At 35.7% G+C, this 22652-nt stretch overlaps 1 protein-coding gene across 1 annotated transcript in view; it reads right to left on the bottom strand.

Annotated features, from left to right (window-relative positions):
* PARP8 (poly(ADP-ribose) polymerase family member 8) overlaps nt 1-22652 on the bottom strand; it is a 178726-nt gene that overhangs the window by 69591 nt on the left and 86483 nt on the right. Inside the window, exons 4-8 of the mRNA XM_067730652.1 lie at nt 13519-13556; nt 6711-6800; nt 6072-6142; nt 4513-4590; nt 2922-3016 (exon numbers count right to left, since the gene is read on the bottom strand). Of these exons, the coding sequence (XP_067586753.1) occupies nt 2922-3016; nt 4513-4590; nt 6072-6142; nt 6711-6800; nt 13519-13556 (372 nt within the window). The remainder of the gene's footprint in view (nt 1-2921; nt 3017-4512; nt 4591-6071; nt 6143-6710; nt 6801-13518; nt 13557-22652) is intronic.

Genomic DNA, 22652 nt, shown 5'->3' with positions numbered 1-22652 from the left:
CATGGTTCAAGATGAGACACATGCAGACTGATCAGGGGGTTAACCATGCTCCCCCAGAGACCTAACTCACTTTCTGCACAAGAGCCTGTGAATCACAATTGTCATCAGTGTTTCCAAGTACGGTTCAACCCAGCCAGAAGGCTGCTTTTGAATGATTTGGCCAGGTAAAGCTAAAATTACCTACTTAAGTAATAAATTTATCATCGGTCACTTTTTCTATAGCCTCCCTCAACCTACTAAAAGAGAGTTTTGCCTCAATTGAGGCAATCTCTGTTATTTTCTTCTCTTAAAGAGAACTTAGATGTGGTTAGCTGCCTTTCTCATTAGATGTCACATTAAAAAAAATGACAGCAAATAGCATGTTACGCATATTGAGGTACTTTTGCTCTTCAAACTCCATTAAGTCCTTATGAAACTCAATTAAGTAAAAGAACAGCTAATTAGAACAGTCTGTTTTCAATAGACTTAAAACTTTGCAAAGAAGGTGACTCCAAGATCTTAGGCCTAACTACTCCTTTCTCCCATATGTCCAAGCCACAGTATTTGAGACCAGACAGTAAATTCATTCTTATTTATTTTAAGTAAATCACACTAGTCCTGCTGTGATTTCCCTTTATATCATGAGGCCTCTGGGAGGTTATTTATTCTGGAAACATCCTCTGTAGTTAGAGGAAATCTAGAGCAGGCAAGAACATGGCTTGCATTCATTGAGAGTTAAATTGGACCAAAACTTGTAAGTGAAAGAGGCAAGGGGAAAATAATCAAAACCATTTATGACTTTAGATACTTCACTTGAATGAAATTCCAGATATTTATCTAATTTCAACAGTCCATAAATTATCAATATTTTATTAATAATGGAAGCTACTAATAGAAATTATAAGTATTTACCTTATGATAGTAATATAAGAAATTATCAAATGCTTGCTGAAGAAACAAAAATATTCATATATATATACATATATATGATATGATTGAGGCCTAGATAGCATGAAAATATATGTAAAAAAACTTTATAAAAGCAATCAATGTGTGGTAAAGTGATTCTCTAAACAAAAATACATATTTCAAATGAAAAGCAGCTAAATTCTATGTTGTATTGAATTAATCATATACAGACGTTTTTCTTTCATGGGGGAGAGGGTTAAACTATTGCGATTAAAGTTTTAAGCTTTCAACCAAAGTTTGACTAAAGTTAAAAAAATTAGTCATTGTTTTGGACAATTTATTTATTTATTTAGGCCGAGCCACACAGCTTGTGGGATCTTAGTTCCCCTACCAGGGATCGAACCCAGGTTCTCGGCAGTGAGAGCACAGAGTCTTAACCACTGGACCGCCAGGGAATCCCTGGACAATTTATTGATAGTCCCTGTTGCCTTCTTCCTTTATTCATTCTATAATACTTATGGAATCTCCATATTCCTTATCCTGGAGCCAGAGCATAGATCAATTGTGAAATGATCACAGCTAATTCGCCAAAACTTTGGAAATTGCAAAGATTTGCTTTTCCAAGTATAATCCCAATCACCCTCACTCAGTTGTAGCCTAATATCCCTCCATGAGCAGGAGGGAGAGGGTCCGGGTGTATGATCCCGGCTTATTTAGGCCACAGGTGGTTGTAAGTTTCTGCAGGTAAAATGAAACAGTTAGCAATTATAAATTACAGCTGTGTTATACTCCCTTAAGTATTCGTTTGCTCTCTCAAAATCTGCATATGTTCACTGAAAAGAATATAACCAGATAATACGAACATTTTTCACAGACGTTCCACTGAAAACAGTCAAGAAGCCCCCAGCTTATATTTCATATGTGCCCTGTGCTAGGCTAAGTACTGGAGTACAAGCGGGATTGAAAACCAAACCAACACAAAATAAAGGCAAATAACAAAAAAGTGTGCTGCCCCAGCACTCACAGAATTCAGAGTCTAGAGGGGGAGAAGTAAACCCATAACAACAAGACATGAAGAGACTAATAAATGAGATTAAGAGCCAAATGTGATGGGAGTGCATATGGCAGAATAACCAGTCTGCATCAGAGATTCAAGGAAGGCTCAAAGAAAAGCTGACCTTTAGACTGGGGCTTGAAAAAAGAGAGCAACCGGGTTTGAGAGGGAAGCACTGCTTGGGCAAATGGACAAAGTCAAGGGGAAATATAGCACGTTTTGAGAACAGAAACAATCCTGGTTTGGGTGGATGAGGCTGGAACTGAGGTCAGGCTGTGAGAGGAGTCTGGAGACTTGGAGACCACCCTTTAGGAAGATAACACAAATCTGAAACATCAGATCTGACTCATGGAAGGAAACAAGTATGATGGCAGAAAAGGGTTTTTCTTAAATTAAGGAGAGAAAAGAACGTCTAAATAGGGATGGTGGGGGTCTTCTGAATGATTAAAGTAATAGAAAATGGCCTGGAAATTTATCACCAAATAATATATTAAGTAACTGCAACAAAAAAAAATAATTATCATTCAAACACACATTGCACAAACTTATGTCTTTTTTTCCTTTCTTTTCTTAGGGGCCAGATTACATATCACAATGTGATTTGGATACCAGCGGTTATGCATTATTGACTTTTATTGTTCACACAAATATGTCCTTAATTTATGATAACAACATGGGCTCAGCTGGCCAAATCTGTTACAGGAATTGATTATGATGCCACTCAAGACTGATATTTTATCAGACTAACTCTCCAAAAATAACTAATTTCTTTAATGAAATCAATGTAATCTTAAACCATGTGTACACACAAAAAAATCATAACCATAAATATGCCATTTTGTGTAAGTAGAAACATAATAGACTCTCATATACTTTCAAATATAATTAAGCCCAAGGATATTTCCACTTAACTCCAACAGAAAATTCCAGTGACTTTCCAAATAATTTTCAGTTGTATTCACCGAAGGTATTTATTTACCTGAGAGAAACTGCATGTGGCCCATATATCTCTCTCACTGCCGACAAATCAGCTTCGAGTTGGGGGTGCTTGTGCAGCTCCCCGTCATAGTTCACCTGATGAAAAGGGATAATTTAGAAATGACTTAGGGTAAAGAGAATCAAAAAAATCAAAATACAAACAATCTCTTGGACAGGTGACCCTGTAGTTCTGCCATGGGCATTTTCTCTGTCGCCTTCATGAAAAAAGTATAGACAGTTCAGGGCTTCCCTGGGGGCGCAGTGGTTGGGATTCCGCCTGCCGATGCGGGGGACGCGGGCTCGTGCCCCGGTCCGGGATGATCCCGCATGCTGCGGAGCGGCTGCGCCCGTGGGCCATGGCCGCTGAGCCTGTGCGTCCGGAGCCTGTTACCCTGCAGCGGGAGGGGCCGCAGCGGTGAGAGGCCCGCGTATCGCAAAAAAAAAAAAGTATAGACAGTTCAGCAATATATTCACTAAAGGTCTTACGCTCACATACATCTAGTATAATTTATTATGCTTAAAAAGTAATATTTGACTACTTTGATATGAAGACAATGCCAATGTTAAAAGGAGTGAAGTGGCAGATAATCTGAAAAACTTCTAGACTGAAAAAAACATTTACTTCCCCCGTAAGAATTAGCAGTGTAAACAAAAATCGAAACTGGAAGAATTATTTTGCAGAATGTTAGAGTGTTATATTGGTTAAAGAATCATTAGGAAAAGTACCCCATTCCTAGTAAGGCATTCTGGAGAGAGGAAATCTAGTTTTATTTATGTCCGTCCATACCTCTACTGCCTTGCATACACTTGATTGACAGATTACTAATTTTTGATTCTGAATGAATAAATTGACTTGCATTCTTTACATAATAATAACTGGCTTTAAAGCATCTCTTTAACATATTACCTTTCCCTTAAACTATCCAAGTTACAGAGCATATTGGATCAAGAAGTTTACAGAAACAGAACAAGACAACTTATATAGCCATATCCTAAAATCAAATGCTCAGTTTAAAATTTTAACATTATTCTGGAAAAATATAATGAATTCTTTCATATATATGCATATGTGGCTATGCTATTTTCATATATATAAATTATGATGTTTCTTCACAACAATTTTTCAACAAACACTTTAGTATAGAAGGAAAAGGAAGATAATGAATACAAATAATGAGGATGCTCGATAATTAAGGCCCATCAGTTTTTATAAAGGTTAATCACCTTCTATTTAAAACTAACAATTCATGCTTTTATTAGTGTCACCATTTCAAAATATTGACTGAGCACAATATGCTTAATAAATGTAAAAGTTAAAAGCATAATAAGATGCTGTCTGCAAAACATCTGTAATGAAGTTAAGACAACTTCAATGTAAATAAATGATTACAGTCAAATAACTGCAAAACTAACCTTAATTTCTGAAAATATATAGAAAATGAGCGACAGACAAATAATAGGAATTTCCTGGTTAGTTACAGAACCCTGAACAACACACAGGTCTTTTAGATGACAAGCACAGATTTCCACTAGAACGTGTATGGCTACTGCTGCCTTTGAGAGTGGCTATTTGGAGGAGCTGGTGTGCTTACCTGTCCTCCATAATAAAATTCTTCAGAATCATTATCTCCTTCAGAATCTTCTTCCACTGTACTATTTTGTCTTGACTCCTTAAAATAATAGTAAGAAGGCAATTTTAATGGTCAAACTAGTTTTCCTCCTTCTGAAACTAAAGTAACAAGTGCCCATAATAGGTAGGTCTTATGCATACCACATGGATTTTAAATAAAAGAATTGTTGGTGCAGTACAAACCAAAAACAAAAAGGTAGTAAGAGAATTTTGTGGGTGCATTAAGCTCTATGTACGTTTCACTGGTCTTGAGTTGTACAATTTAATATTTGATGTACATAAAAAGCTACATCAATCAATTACAATTTTGGGTTTGTTCTGATAAAACATCTGAGCAGCTCACACTGATTCAATTTTTTATTAAAAAATTCCTCAGCGTTATTTATCCCAGACTGTTCTCACTTCCACTGCCAACACCACATAATGGTATGAAAGAAAAGGCACTTTGAATCTAATAATATAAAACTCAAATTATGAAAATAAATACAAATCACATTATGAAGAGAACTTTGTAGAAATAATTTTAGATTTCAGATTTCAAAAGAATATTTAATTAAATATGCTTGAAGTTTGAGTTTCTAATTAACTGAACCGTATCTGTTATGTGTCTAAAGTACAAACAACAAAAATTCATCTAAAGTAACTATTCCTATCCCTGACCCTTTTAAAATAATTAAGAGAAAGGTAGCTGCTTTTAGACACAGGAATCTATTAATTCAATGTTTTGTAATTATCCTTAAATTTCTAGATCAAATTTCAAATTACTAAGGCAAACAAAAAACCTAGAAAAGGGAATTTGGGTTTTATAAAATACAAACAGTTTTTGGTTTTAGCAGCAATAATGCTAAATCAGTGATTCTCAGTTTGGCTACTGAAGAGCACTATGAATGGTACAACACTGAGGGGAAGGCAGGGTTGCATTCAGTGGTTTTAAAACCAAAGAATTGTCGGGTCCCACCACATTCATTTTGCTTGTTTAATGTCCCCGTATTTACTTACAGATTGAAGTAAATTTCTTGAAGGTGAGGAAAGGGGATAAGTTTGTTGTTGTTGTTTTAACACTGGCCAAAAATAATAAGACTATACCCAAGCTCTGTGCTCCTTTAGCTAGAAAGGTCATCTTTTACAGATGAAATTTTAAGGGTCTGATCAAAACTATGTATACCACATACAGTTAATCTAAACATACAGTTTAGAATAACATATGGTTATTCTAAATATGTTACATAAGCGCTCTTCAATCAACTACATTATTTGATGAAAACACAGAGAACAAGTTAGGTTTTGTATACACTTTATTTAGATTTAAACCAGATGTTCTTTCTATTACTTGAAAGGTAGCTAATTTTAGGCCACCATCTTTCCCATACATAAGTCCCTAAGCCAGGAGCGTGTACTTCATTCACTATATGCAATTTTAACCTAAATAATGATGATATTAACTACAAATACACAGTAAATTTCAAATATATCTATACTGTTTGAAGAAATATAATAAAACATAAAATGTAATTTACATACCTCCCCATTTTCCTTCTGTAATTTGGATTTTATGGATAAGCAACAGTTAATGTCATTTGTCTTTCTTAATTCTGAAAGTTATAATTAAAGAATCATTTTAGTTTTCAGTATACTATTTACCAAATATTTATAAGTTTCAGTTTAAAAACACCCCATAGATGATTCTTTCTTTTGCAAGAGAAATTAAGGGATATTTTGAAATTATATTATGTTGGAGAATTATATTACATACAAACTATTCTGATTTTTCATTGCCCATAAAAATGTGCTCAAACTGAAGTGGCCACAGTACAAATTCCTTCAGTTCTCACTATGTATTTCATGGGATCTACATTGCCTTCAGTATGTTTTTTAAATATTCAGTTTGTCTGGCAGTATCATTATGAATGAAAATATTTTCACAAAAGCAAATATCTGCATAAGGCATTTAAATGGGACTTTTTAAAAGTACTAATTTATGCATTTTTAAAATTGTTGAAAAACAAATTAATGACTTTAAATAGAAAATCTGTATGGAAAACCAGATTTATAGATGCCAAAGATAAATACTATATGGGTTAAAAGAAACCGAAAAACAAAGCTACCTATAATCAAGAAAATATTAACCTGGAATTTAAGAAAATAGTGTATTCCTATTACCTGTTGCTATTCGATGAAAAATGACTGGAATTGGCTCTGTAGTAACTAATACATCTTCATCATTTTCTGAACTTGACACATATGTATTATCTGCAAAAGAAATATAGACAACTAAAGGCATAGTAACTTGAAAAAGTACAACCTTTATTAAAAAAAATTAAGGTATAGCCACATCGCTTCCAACACTCATAAGGCACACACTACTGTTCTGATTAATCTCAGGAAAAAAATGAAGTAAATTGCAGGTTTATGTGCGAATTAATTGTAAATAGCTTCTTTAAAGATGTTTGCATCTCCTAGACAAATACGGACTTTGGATAGAGACTATCCAAACACATCTCTAACATCCCATGCAGTAATGGATCATTTGGACGCAACTGGTTGCCTCAACTCATTGAAGCGCATCCTTCCCAATATCGGTATCAAGTATATGGTAATATGACACACGACTGTTATTTTTTTTGCTCATTGATGGTTACAGGGCATCTGTGACACAGCTATTCAACAAATATTTAACCAATTTTTAAATAATGGTCCTATAATACACTCATCAATGATGTATAAATATGTAAATATATATATATAAAAAATAAAAGTCTAAAATAGACCTAACCAACAACAGAAGCCTGTATCAATTTCTGCTAGGAGAAATGAGTTCAGATGACTTACCGAACACATGATAAGAGATCTTGAGCCCAGTTTTCATAATATTGTGTCAGTACAATGAGAACATGATTTTTAACTGATAGATAGCTAAGTCATTACTTTATTTCCAAAGAAACATCTGTACTGTTTTTAGACCTTGAGTAGTGACAGTGATATGTATTCACAACGTAGCCACAGAGACTCTCAAAGTCAAAGGCTTTAAGTTATTCAGGAATCTGAGAGGAGATGCGGGTGGATTAGACTTGAAACAAAACAGGTTTGCCCCATTATTTTGATTTGTCCTAATTACAAATTTTGCCTTATTTGCTTTTCAAGTAGCATCTAGGAGGGTGTGAGGATTTTTGTGTTTATCAGGTGAGGCCCCGGATTAAGAAACAGATTTAATATAACTTTTTAATTACTGTCTCATCATATTAGGTGAGCCTTTGACTGCTTATCTGGGGTCTCTTCTGTCAGTAAACTCATACCTTCAGGTGAGGATCAACAGCTGCTCTGTTAAAACAGAGTTTTTAAATTTCTTAGCCCTCATTCAGAGGGTTCAGTCCATTTTTAAACCTCTTAAACCCTCATTCAGAGCCTTACTGATTCATTGTGCATAGTTCGGTTTTCCCTAGGTACAATGGATTCCTTGACGCAAACTTGAGAAGAAAAAGAGCAATGGAAGCAATGCTGACCACCAACTCAAAGGAAAGATCCAGAAAGATCTGGACAGTGGACTCCATATCATGGAATATCTTAGTGTCATGGAATGAGGAGGATTGTAGTAAAGCATCAAGAGGCAAATAAATTAGAACTTTCTGTTTAAGAAAACAGGGAAATGAATAACTCAATTTAAAGGACCAAATGGCTCACACAAAGTGTTGACACTGGAAGGCAGTGAGGTGTGATTCAAGACAATATAACTTAGTAAATAATTGTTGCATAACACCGAAAGACAGGATTAGGCATTCGACATATCATTTTCTAAGAGATTTTCTACCAGTCTGTAGTTTGATTAGTATTTAAGCATTAGAACACTTTTCATTTCTGCTTTTGGCTTAATTTACCCAAACCAAAATGTTTTCAGTTTGCATGACAGTATCCATTAAATAACCATTATGATACAACAGGCCAGATCACAGAGGTGTATTCAAGTCAAGAACAGAAATGTAAGAGCAGACAAAGCACTTCAAATCTAGACTCTGCTACCAATTAGCTGTTGATCCCTTTAACTCTAAGCCACTGTCTGCTTGGTTATAAAATGAAGAGGTTTGCTGATGATCTTTGAGGAGCGTCCCAGCTGTCTGAATTGATTCTATGTTTTCTTTTGTTGTTGTTTAACTAATTATTTCTAAATCTTCCTCAACCTATTCTGATATCTGTAATAATACATTGTCTTTGTTTAGACATAGGAAAGTAGGACGCAAAAAGGATAAAGAATGCATTTAAGGTAACAGAATGAGCCAGTGACAGAACAGGATGCTTTCAAACTCAAATTCCTTCACGGGAAGAGTCTCCCACTTGAGTCTAAGGCTGGCAATTTCTTTTTCTGAAAGCTTCCAGGGACAATTAGGTTCTTTAACGTGTATGTTTTGTAGAGAACCTGTAGATTCTTGTTAAAGGCTGTTAACAGTATGAATATTTTCTCTTCCCTTCCCTACCAGACTATGCAAGCATTACTGGAACTTCTGTGGACAAGGGAGAGGTGAGTAGAGAGCTATGGAAACGCATCTCTTAAATTACTGCTTTTATTCTATTTCTAATTTAAGCCAGCATTCCATTATTCATTACTATGTAACTTAATAGAAATAATTATAAATAATAACTATACTGGTTTTATAATACAATCTGCATATTTCCCCTACATATGATATTCATGTCAACCACCAAGCCAATTATTATCCCTATTTTAAAGATGAGGAAACAAGGCTCAGAAAAATTAATTCACCCAAATTATTTAAGTAACTAAAGTAATTACACATAGCGTAGTAAGTGGTAAAACTGTCTGAATCCAAACATCAGTGCTTTGCTATGTTTTTTTATATCAGAATATTGTCACTCAACAATTGCAGTATCTTGTAAAACATGTAAGAGAAATGAGAGAATTCATACCCTCCAGTAGGTAAGCCTCCCAACTAAAGGTGGTAACTGATGAGAAAGAATTCTGCTGGTCACAACAGAGTCAATTATCTGTGATTTGTAATATACCTACCTTTAAAAAACAGAAAATTGTCTACAGTAGAAACTCCACAGGTAAACTAGAAGGCTGCTTTATTTCTTCATTTTATTTGAATAGCCAATATATCTTTAGTATTTCATTTATATACGTTATTATATGTACCTAAAACTGAAGACCCTCTCAATTTTAATTTTCACAAAAACAAACTATGAAATGAGTTCCAATAGATGGCACAGGTAACTTAATAGATTAAAACTATAAAGTGGCAAATCTGCTAAGGAATAAATAGGATGGCATAATCCTGAATTTGGAGGATTATGCTAATACATGTTCATAGGGCAAAAAAAATTCCATACTGTATTTTCAAACTTAGATGATGAGATAAGCACTGAACCGTATTACCTAGAAAAAGTAGGAAAAAAATCCTAAGGAACATTAGCAGAAGGAATTAATAAAAGTACTATCAAGATTACTGCATTTAGAAATTAAAAGCAACATAAAAGAGAGCATTTGTTTGAAATAATTTTTAAAATAGACCAACTTTTTGGAAGAAAAAGCAAGGGGAGAAAAAGACAAGAATAAATATAAAATAACAGAAATGAGAAAGGAGAAATAACCACAGAGATGCAGAAGATTTTTAGACGTACAGACTGAATACTATTAAAAACACTTTTTGCTGAAAAATTTGGACATTCCTCCAACATAGTGGGCTTTCAAGAAGAACACATGTTAAAAAATGACTAAGAAATAGAAACAAAGAACAGATTCATCAATCATGGCAGAAATATATGACAACTGCTCTAGAACCATCCTTAAAAAGATACCAGGCTCAGGGCTTCCCTGGTGGCGCAGTGGTTGAGTGTCCGCCTGCCGATGCAGGAGACACGGGTTCGTGCCCCGGTCCGGGAAGATCCCACATGCCGCGGAGCAGCTAGGCCCGTGAGCCATGGCCGCTGAGCCTGTGCATCCGGAGCCTGTGCGTCCGGAGCCTGTGCTCCGCAACGGGAGAGGCCAGAACAGTGAGAGGCTCGCGTACCGCAAAAAAAAAAAAAAAAAGAAAAAAGATACAGGCTCAGATAGATTTGCTAGCAAGTTCTATCAAATGCCAAAGAACAGTTTAATTCCGTCATCAATTTGAAGTTTTTAATAACAGAGTACATGACAAAATACACGTAGTTCTTATAGAGCAGCCTTAAGATATCTGCTAATATATCTTGTCACCTTCTATTCAAAGGAGAAAACATACACGATACCTCATTAGATGCCAAACAAGAATTCAATAAAGACTTAATACTCATTCTCAAAAAAAAAAAAGCTTAGTAAATGAGAAAAGCAATGATAGTTGCTCTTCTGAAAGCGACTAGAAGCAAGCTCACTAATTTTGAGAAAAGGAACAAAGTTGCCAATTTTCCTATCTATTATTAAAAGTCATTCTGGAAGTTCTAGCCAGTACAAGAGGAGAAAAAAATACAGGTATGAATACTGGAAAGGAAGAGCAAACATATAATTTTTATATAATATTACCTATATGAGAAATCAAGCATATTAACTGAACTCCTAGTACAAATAACTATGGATTAAAATTTAATAATGGGGAAAATATTATCATAGCAATATTCACTTTGAAGAAAGCTCCATGAAAATACTACTACTACTTCTTCCGCAGAAGTGAGAGGAATCAGAACTGAATTATAGACTTGGGGAATCAGGGTCCCCAAGACTTGGGGAATTGGGGAAACTACACACATCCTTGGGGAATAGTTAACTTCCCTCAGCACATTTCTTCAAGTATAGAATGTCATGATAGCACTTGTTCTGTCTATACACAAACTGGTATTTAGAATCCATTCAATCATGCATAAGAAAATACTTGGCATCAACCAATTCAAAATTCTATCCCCAAATCCACTAATCTCTCTCTCCATCTCTGTGTTTTATTTACACTTCTTTTTTATAAATTAAATTATATTGCTAATTCACTATGAACTTGCTTCGTGATGTAAACTCAATTTTAAAAAGCACCAATGATAACCAATACTTTATGTTTTAATTTCAATTTTTGTATACTGTAGTTCCAGTGGGGCTCCCGGATGGCGAGAGAAACCAGAGTAATACTTCTTGACCACAAGAGGGAGCTAAACATTTGGTTCACTTGGTTTATTAAAGGCATCTACCATATTTCTTGCGCTACAGAATAATTCACTTACTGTCTTCAGGGGGCTTTCATTTGTGGCATTATTTCTATCACCCTGACTTAAATGTCCTGCATCTCTCTTGGCTGACATCTCTAGGAGCTGCCTCAGATGAGAAGCATAATAATCATAATATTTACAATAAATAGTGGGGCTTTTATTTTCCTAATATATTTAAGCAAAATTCAGCATCAAAAACATACTATATCATAATAAGGGAGAGGGCTGATTGCAAAACCAGCTAAGAAATTTTTTTTCTTTATACATCTCATGTCTTGGTTCTTCCAATAATATCTGCCTAGAATACTTTTTATACTATTAAAAATAGGCATATTTTTAATAATGAATAACTCTCCTTGTAAAATTGCACCATAGTTTTATAGAATGTTATGCTTAAAACATATGGAGATCATAGCAAAACAACTGTAAGGGAACTTATGATATGTGAAAATTATTTTAAAATGTAACATTTGATCTTACAAAAAGGTTAAATGCATAATGCAAATTGCCACTGGAAATACTTTGCTTAAAGGCTAAAAAAATATATTACAATATCCTCATACCACATTATTAACTAATTATTTTTTAAAAAATACTCAAAGTATACGTAATCAAAGTTACTTATAGCAATCTACTCATTTTATACAGAAAATTATGATCCCAGTCATGCACAGTAAGTGAATAAAATGGCTAGATTTGAATAGGAATTGGAATTGTGATTTCAATTTATGACCCTGACAGATCAGAACAGTTAGCTTGGTAACCATCAGATTTTATTAAGTAAGAATGCTGGAGTAAAAATATATATATATGAAACATAGGCAGTTAAAATTTGCTAATCTTTGCCACAGAATATGATAAAAAATAGATTCTTGCATTATACTTTTTTCTTTGGGGTAAACTAATCAAGTCATATTTGATCTACACTAAGTCTACAGTGCTCGTGCTCTTACTCAAGATAAAATTACAGACATCATTAGTGAGAAAAACACTAAAGATAAAGTCCAAATTATCATGACTTAAATACTGGCATACACATCCTGGGCTCTGGTGAGATTACAGTGAGTCTAGAAAGTAAGACTGAACATGGCCTAGAAGAAAGATACTGGTTTGATCAATAGAAAAATAGATCTGTAGTGACCTTATATTCAGTTTTCTATGGACAAATGTGTGTGGATCTAGTAATCTATTTCAGGACACACGGTGAGGACAGCTGTGCATATGCAAGAAGCCTAGTACAGTCTAGCAGTATGGTCCACGGGCTCTGGACTATTGGGTTCAAATTGCAGTTCTTCCTCTTACTAGTAGTGTCATCATTCATCTGTAAAATGAGGATATTATAGTAACAACCTCAGAGAGTTGTTGTGAGATGTGTTCAACTGTATATAAATTTAGAGAAATTAAGAAAGGCCTATTATTTTCAAATATTACTATTATTTTTAGCTACTATTTTAGCTGTTACTCCTACCCATTATTTTTAGAGTATGAAAGCCAACAACTAAACCAGTTTAGAGAATCTTCATTTTAATTGTAATGAGGTAAATATACAGGATGAAGCTATCATATTGACTCAAGGAAAGTAGTTTCACGGGAGAACTATTTTGATTCTGTACTGTGTCTCAGGGTGAGACATGTAACTCACAGGCAATCAACAGAATTCTTTTATATTGTCTTTCCCTGACAACCCTTCACCCCTAGATATATTTATATATATTTTACATCTCCAGAAGAAAAAACTATTCAAAGAATCATGGCATGAATATTTGTAATAAAAAGAAAAAGAAAAACATACCTGGGTAATCTTCAGATACATGTACTGAATAGGATACACTGTTAAAACAGGAAAAAAAAAAAGAGAGAGAGAAAAGAAAGGCTCAAGTTACTGCTAAGGCAAACATGCTTTTACACAATGACAACCAACCCCGTGTTACCCATTACTTTATATAGATAAAAGTATAGATACCAAAATGGATTAGAAAACGTCTTTGATATTTGACACAGGAAACTTACAGATTTTTAAGATATATGACATAGTAATATATATCTTTTGTGATACTTTTTTTAGTATAGCTAGGTCTTTTATCTCAGCAATGTTTAACATTCAGTAATTTATGATCATGTGCATTGTCTGCTCAGGTTTTATCAAATCATCTTTTCTTACCAGAAGAGAAGTATTTCTCCTGTTTAGTATGGCACTCAAGAATTTAAACATTTATAAATTTAAATATTTATTTTTAATATTGCTTCCTCACAATATGCTGTGCTTTTGAAACACTTCCTTTTCTTCAAAGAACTAACAAAATTATGACAGTGTAACTAATAGCTATTCATCAGCCGATCTTTCATCATTACTATATATAATAAATAAACTACCTCCTGTTCTCAGAAGGATTGAGTTGTTTCAAAAATCATTTTTAACAACTCCTTTTTCAGTTAACTCCACTGTCTCTATGTACCTATCTCATAGGACATATGGGGATTTGTCATACTTTGTTTACTCTCCTCTCTGTGTCAAGTAGATTGCAAGTCTCCTGAGGTTACGGTCCATGTCTATTTGTATTTTCAGCACAATTACCTATGGTAAACACATGAGCATGACGCACAGCACATATTCAATATTAGCTTTTTGGATGGGTCAGTGGAGCTGCCACCTGTCACAGAGAAGTCAAACTTGAGTTCGAGTTCAGCCAAAGTAACTGCCCGTTAAGACCAAAAAAATATCAATTCTCTTTGAAGAAACGTACAGAATACAGAGCCTATGTAACGCATCATTCACAAAGTGAAAACAGTCCAAATTACTTGACATGAACAAACAGGAACCTTGAACCAACATTCGAGAGAAAATTTAACCCAAGTGTTGGGATTAGCCCTCAATGATGTTAAAACAGTTAATAAGTATGGTTAAGGATGTAAAGGAAAATCCAATCTCAAGAAGAAACAAAGACATCATCAGGGTCTTGTGGGACACTAGCAAAACAGCAAATATTTTATATAATTAGAGTTTTAGAAGGTGAAAAGAGAGAGAATAATGCAGGGGAAAAAAAGCTGAAAATCTCCTAATTTGGGTGAACGACATAGATGTATAGATTGAAGAAGCTCAGAAAATCCCAAACGGGATAAGTGCAAAGAAAATTAGTTCTAGGTACACATAGTCAAACTGCTGAAAACCAAACATAAAGAAAAAAAATTTAAAGAAGAGAAAAAAATGGCACATTACATATAGGGAAACAAGAATCAGTGTTAAGTTTTCATAAGAAACTATGGAGGACACAGGACAGTTGAACAGTAAAGAGCTGGGGCGGGAGGGGAACAGGGGGGTAAACAAACAACTATGAAACCAGAATTCTTTATCCAAACTATACATCTGTCAAGAATGAAGGCAAATAAAGAAGCTTTCAGATACGAGGAAATTGTGGAAACATGTCCCAGCAGACCTAAAGTACAAGAAATCCCAAATGAAGTTCTTCAAGCTGAATGATATCAGAAATTCAAATACCCAGAAGGAATGAAGAGCACCAAAAATTGTAAACATAAAAGACTATTTTTCTCCTAATGTTTTTAAAATATACATAGCTGTTTAAAGTAAAAATTCTAACACTTCATAGTGTGATTTATAACATATGTAAATGTAGTACACATGACAGTTACAGCATAATGTCAGGGAGGGGTTAAACGGTCACATACAGTTCCAAGGTCCTTAATCTTATGGGAAATGGTATAATATTAACCCTAAATAATAACTCTAAGAAAACTTCGAATATATATTGTAATTCCTAAAGCAAGCACAAAATAAGATTAAAAACAATAATAAATGGAATTCTAAAAGCATTTTGGAACCTTTAATCCAAAAGAAAGCAGGAACAGAGGAACAAAAAACAAGGGACAAATAGAAAACAAAATAATAAATGGTGCCTGAATCCTACCATAGCAAGAATTGCCTTAAATGCTAATGGACTAATAAACACATTGAATAAAAGGCAAAGGTGGACAGATGGATTAAAAAAAGCTAGATCCAACTCTATGCTGTCTTTAAGAGATCCACATTAAATAAAAAGACACAGGTAGTTTGAAAATTTTTATATGGAAAAGATATACCATGCAAAGGTAAGCATAAGAAGACTGAAGTGTTTAACAAAGACCTCAAGACAAAGATACAAAGAGATCATTCATAATATAAACGGGTCAATTCATCAGGATGAAGGCACAATAATCATGAACGTGCATGTACCTAACAACACAGCTTCAAAAACCATGAGACAAAACCTGACAGAATTAAAGGGAATAACAGACAACTCCACAGTCATAGTATGAGAAACTGACAGAACCAACCCCCCGCCCCCAAAAAAAAACTCATTAAAAGACACAGGTGATCTAAACTAGATTTTCACTGAAAACTACAACCACAAAAGATATTCAAAAGAATATCTTTTTCTTTTCAGGTACACATGGATGCAATATTCACCAAGATAAGTCATATACTGGTCTGTAAAACTAGTCTTAATAAATTTGAATGGATGGATGATCAGGGTTCAGTAGTTTATATCCTGGGTTTCCTGGCTCATCTTGTCCTATGACACTAAGTCGTAAGTCCTCAAGAAGCCACTGCCTTTTAGAATTTGTGACTGGGCTTTGTGACTGTGGCCACAGGCGATGCAACCCTCCCAGGCAAGCCCAAGTCTCCAGACTCCACCCGCCAAATCCCTGGCATGTTGCTTAGTCCTTGGAAAGAGATTAGGCAGAGACAAGAAAGACTAAATAAAGAAAAGAGTAGGAAAGAAAGATGGTTAGTAATGAGACCAAGTACTGATATACTGTTCTTTCATAAAGCATATTTAATTGCTCAATTAATTCAAGAAGCATTTCTTGGTAACCTGGTAGAAGCCATACACTGTGTTAATGCCAAATAAGATTTAGGTAGGAAACAAATCAGGAGATAACTGAACGATTAATTCAGAGGGAAGCAAAGAATATGAAACATAATGAATATGCTAGACAAAGGAACTTGAATATTTTAAAGCACAACAGTCCTTTCTTTCTTAATAATTATAGATTCACACGAAGTTACACGGACAGTGCAGAGAGGTCTCATGGATCTTCACCAAGTTTCCCCCACTGATTATATCTTCTCTTCCTACAGCACAACATCAAAAGCAGGAAATCAACATTAGTGTAAAATCTGGGTGCAGTTCTATCTATGTCATTTGTTCACATTTGCTTCGTGTGCCTATCACTCGGAGAGTGATACAGAAATCCAGATACAGAACTATCTGATCCAGATACAGAACTATCTGATCACTCGGAGAGTTCCCTCATGCTGCCGTCTTCAGGGTCAAGGCTGTCTCCCTTCACCCCAGCATTCCTAAACCCAGGCAGCCACTAATTAATTCTCCACCTCTGTAATTCTGTCATTTCAAGAGTATTATATAAGTGAAATCAGACTGTGAAGCATAATAGAAGTTTAAGACAAAATAAGTGTGATTGGAAACATTTAGGATAGACTGAAGAGGAGAGACATTGAATTAAGTAATAAAATAATGAGCAAATATCAGTGAAGAGGTGCCTATTGGAAAGGAGAAGGAAGAACAAATGGCAGATGTTGAACCCCAGCCAAGAGCCCAGCTTTGGGCCCTGAATCAAATGCCAAAACTTAGAAGATAAAATAACCAGGCCAGTGGAGCCTCAGACAAGCTGGGGGAAATATACACCATGATCCCGTGTGAATTTCTTTTCCCACAATTCATTCCCTTCTACAATGGAACTGTACTTGCAGAAATGAAATCACTGATGTTCAAGGCAACCCTTTATCTGGCAGTACTATGTGACAGAACCTGGGACCTTGCCAGAGATTATACTCAGTACTAAATTGGGTTAATTCTCAATAGCTTACCATCTCAACCAACAGCACTTGGTTTCATTTTTCATCCGAATCAATGTTTAAATCCAAAGTGAAGCCTTAATACATTCCCATGTCTAACGCCAATTAGGAAGACTGCTGTGATTAGGGCCAAACAAACAGGATCAAGTTCCAGCTTTGAGCTGGGTGGCATAAGAAAAGTCATTTTCTATACACTCAGCTTCCATCCCTTTTCACTAAAATGGGGGAATCCAGACCTACCTTACAAGCCTGCTGTGATGATTTAATGGCTTAACAGCTGTAAAGTCCCCAGGACAACGCCAGACACACAGCGGCAGGTGCCAAGTAATTTTAGTCAGCTTCCAGTACAAGCAACGAAAATTTACAGAAGTGAAATTTTACATGAATGAATGTTCTCTGGGGAACTCGATTTGCTCAAAATCACAATATATTACATTTTTCAGAGACCAAAGCTAACATGGATGATTTTATTTTATGATTGTATTATCCTCATGATATTAAGAGACATTCCCATGTTCATGATCACACCTAATTTTTCAAATACAAAATAGAAAACAAAAGCCCTACAAAATAATGCATCAGCCCCTGTGATATATAGCATCTTCTTGGTGTACACCAGAAGGAATATCACCAGAGCAGTAAAATCCAAATCAGTTTCACTAACAGAGTCCTTAGGGAAACAATCTAGTATCAATAGAAGCAGACATGCATGATTAAACTAAAGGACCTAAAAGGTAGGACCAAAAAGAGAGCAAAGGACCAAGCTTAAATAGATAGGAGAGTAAGGGTAGCATATGCTGTAAATAATAAATACTAAAGCAGGCAAAAATACTGAGAAGTCAAAGTGAAAGAGGGTGAACATGAGAAGGACGAAAAACCTGGAGCAAACTCTAAAATTCTGATTAAAAAACAAAAATGCCTTCAGATATTTGGAATTCGCTAAATTACAATTACATTGAGGTGCTTTGCCAGAGAAATTAAGGTCCGTCTATGTGTGTTTGGCGTATACTGTATGCACCACACAGTACTAGGCTCTTAATATCACAAGTTTAAAACTAGAATCTGTAAGTTATTTCATAACCTCAATAACTTTTTAGATAAAATGGTTGCTTCCACCTCTTATTCCTCTGAAAGCATCTATCCCCGTTAAAGATACCTCCCGATAGCCAAGAGCCTCTGGAGAAGTTCCTGGGAGAGCCCTTAGATGTTCAGTATCTGCCTAATCTTGTGTTTGTTTATATATTTTTTTAAAATCATGCATAAGGTCATTAAAATCATTCATAAGGTCATTCTTGCATCAATTCACCATCTGCTCCATTACCATCCTCTTCCTTTTGAAACGTCTGCAGAGAGCTGAAAGTAGATCGAGTTGAGATCTAGTTCTCAAGCTCACAGATCTAAGGAAATTCTTTAAGAACAGGAAGGAGCTAAAGGAAGATGGCAGTTTTAACACAACAGAGAAGGGAACTCAGACTTGAAAGAGTTTTAGACCAAGAACACCTGTCAGTGGTACTGAATTCAATATCTGTATTCTACAAGTGGGCCCCCAAATGCTGTGACTTTCTGCCATCTCTAACTCAAAACTCCCAGATCCTGAACTCATACTTCACCCAGGGGCTTTGACAGAGCAAAAAAAAACCAGTATTTTATTGAGCAATACCTTTTACCTTATCCTCTAAAATCTAAAACAATTTCTTCGATAAACCAAATCTTTTCCTATCTTTTCTCTCCCAGTTAGATCACTTTTAGAATTTACATGAGAGAAAGCAAAATGCAGAAACTAACACAAAATTGCAGGTAATGGCAAGCAGTCCTCCACCCTCCTTGCATCCAGAAAGAAGGAAATGTCTGTCTTTTTATCTAAGACTAATATCATCTCGATTTATAAATCCCATAAACCCACACTCCATTTGGTACCTTTTTCTATTAATTTAATCTAACAATGCCACCATTTGAAATTAATCAAAAATGTGCTATTATGCAAATGAGAAAAGATTTGTCCACAAAGATATTAAAGGTAGCACTATTTAAAATGAAAAAGTACCCCCCAAAACCAAGAGTGCCAATAACAGGATTATACAAACTATTATATACACACAATGTGATGCTAGGCAACTGTGAAAAAGTAATGGTGTAAAATAATATGTAATGAAAGAGATAACTGGGCTTCTCTGCTGGCGCAGTGGTTAAGAATCCTCCTGCCAATGCAGGGGACACGGGTTCGAGCTCTGGTCCGGGAAGATCCCACATGCCTCGGAGCAACTAAGTCCGTGTGCCACAACTACTGAGCCTGCACTCTAGAGCCCGCGAGCCACAACTACTGAGCCCACGTGCCACAACTACTGAAGCCCGCGCACCTAGCGCTTGTGCTCCGCAACAAGGGAATCCACCGCAAGGAGAAGCCTGTGCACCACAACGAAGAGTAGCCCCCGCTGGCCGCAACTAGAGAAAGCCCACGGGCAGCAACAAAGACCCAACACAGCCAAAAATAAATAAATAAATAAAATAAATTTATAAAAAAAAAGAAAGAGGTAAGTGTTTCTAATACAATAAGGTACATACAAAAATGTAGACTGCTGTAACATTTTCATTTAAAATGTGTAAATGCATATCTACTACAAACATATACAGATAGAAACATGGCTTGAAAAATAATGACAAACTTCAACAGTTGCTATCTTTTGGTTATTGGATGAAAGGGAACTCTATTCTTTGTTTATATCTGTATTGTTTCAATCCTTATAATAAATATGAACTGTGTAAAAAGCTAGTAATGTTTAAGCTCTCCCTTTACCTTGTAGCCTTTTTTATCACCATACTTTTCTTCTGAAAGTTAAGTTTTTACAAAGAATAATCTCACGTGTTCTCACTAGCCACGCACTTTACATGCACATTACAATCCGGCTTCCACGCCTAGTACTACTACTCCCGCAAAATTCTGCTTCTTCAGGTCACCACTGACCTTTTTTATTTTTCTGGTTCCTTTCTTACACAAGTTCTCAAATGCATTTAATAAAAACGAAGACGTCTTGAAACCCTCCTTCCTTGGTTCCTGAACTCCCCCTCTCTCAGGGCCCCGCTTGCTTTTGATGTCTTCTTAATCGCTTTCAATATTTCACGTTTCATGTTGTTTTCATATTTCCATGCTTTCCAGCCATGCTGACTGCTCTATTTTTTCACATGAGTAATCTCAACTATATCCATAAGTGTCTCCAACCAGCTATAAGCAGAAGACTCAAAAATTCCCTATCTCTAAATCAAGCAGGCAGCTTCTTCTTTTTCCTCACATTTCCCATAGGATATTCTGAAAGCATATTAAACCCAACACATACAAAACAAAACTCATAGCCTTCTTTACGTTAATTTTCAACTCAGCAAATTAAATACCAAGAAACTTGGTAAAAATAAGAGCAGCGGCTGCTCTTAGGAGCTAGGGATCAACTTACCACTTGACCACTCAGGGCACAAGCCCCTTGGCCACTTTCTGGAGCAGGGAAATTCTGATATAGTAGATCTGAAGTGGAACCTGGGAGTGTGCATCTCTAAAAAGCACCCCAAGCGATACCGATGAAGGTAAGCTCTGGATCTTGTTTTCAAAAACATATAAATACTGAACCTGTGGAATAAAATTCTAACTCTTTAGCGTGTCTCCCAAGGCTCTTCACGATCTGACCTTTAAGCACCTGACCAGCCAAAACCCTGATAAATACCCACAGACCTTAACTTCCAACCATTTCAGGTTCTACCATTCCCGAAACAGGTCAGCTTTTTCACACAAAGGAACGTGGTGGCGTCAGACTGTTGGGCTTTGAAGCTGGCTCTGCCATTATTGACTGTGCTACCGAGGGCTAGATAACTAACTGCTCTCTGCCTCAGTTTCCTCATCTGTAGTACCTATCTTTTGGGGTTGTTGTTAGGAGTAAACAAGTGAATATAGGTAAAGCACTGAGAAGAAAAAAACTGACACCAAAGTAGTCAATAAACATTAGCTGCTTCATTAATAATATTATTAATTGACTATTACTTCTGCACGTAGACTTACTTTCCTAGAACACACGCCCCTCCACCCTCAAGATTCAGTTTGAAGAACAACTTCCCATGAAACGTCAATAACCCAGGTAGACTTGGGTTTTCTTTCCTTCATGTCCCACTTCACCTTGACCTTAACTGTCCTTAGACTGAAGGTACAGACCAAACATTTTCATCTTCAAATTCCCAGGGCTCTGACAGAGTAACTTATCAATAAAATAATTTCTGAATAAATGAACAGATCATATCTTTTTCCTAAATTACCTGAAGATATACCATGACAGTCCTGGACAGAATACCTACCAAGTAGTAGGCAAGTGCTCAAATATTTGATAAAAATCAGCAAATGCAGGTACCCAGCAGTTCTCCCTGTGGGTACACACCACTGTTCATGTGAGTGTCAGGCCCTTTCATCACATTCTCTTCACAGGCTTTTTGTGATATACAGAAGTAGAAGTGGTTCTGAACACCCAGGTCATGTGTGTTCTCTGTCTTTTTCATTTTCAAATCAACATAATGAGGATGATACTTGAATTACTACCAGACCTGATAGCATGAGCTGAAATTCAACGACACGATATAGAGGAAGATCTCTCAGATGCTCTAAAAAATGGAAGCACCAGTTATTTTCACAAAAAATAGACATGTTAGCATTTCAAACTGATCAGTAGTTTAATTAATTTACTTGTAGGAGAGCAGTACCCATGGAAGTCTTTATTTAATCTACTCCTATCCTGAAAGTATAGAAGAAAGAATGTCAGTTCTCCTGGACAGAAGAGGCAGTGGTATGCAAAATGTTTGAGCAGGAATTTGTTGCAACATCATATATTCCATGCAAGGAATAAGCATGATTTACTCAAGGCCTCCAGTGAAAAGCCTGCGAATATATCTGCATCCCTTCCTCTGTTCCTCTCAACATGAAGACAAGAGCAGGAAGCTCTCACTCCAGAACAGAAGGCTCATCTTTCCCACCAAGGAAATAAACTATTTTTTTGTTTTTTTCTTGCGGTATGCAGGCCTCT

The sequence above is a fragment of the Pseudorca crassidens genome, chromosome 3, assembly GCF_039906515.1.
Source record: "Pseudorca crassidens isolate mPseCra1 chromosome 3, mPseCra1.hap1, whole genome shotgun sequence".
Taxonomy (NCBI): Eukaryota; Metazoa; Chordata; class Mammalia; order Artiodactyla; family Delphinidae; genus Pseudorca; species Pseudorca crassidens.
This window is presented reverse-complemented; position numbering and strand designations above follow the sequence as displayed.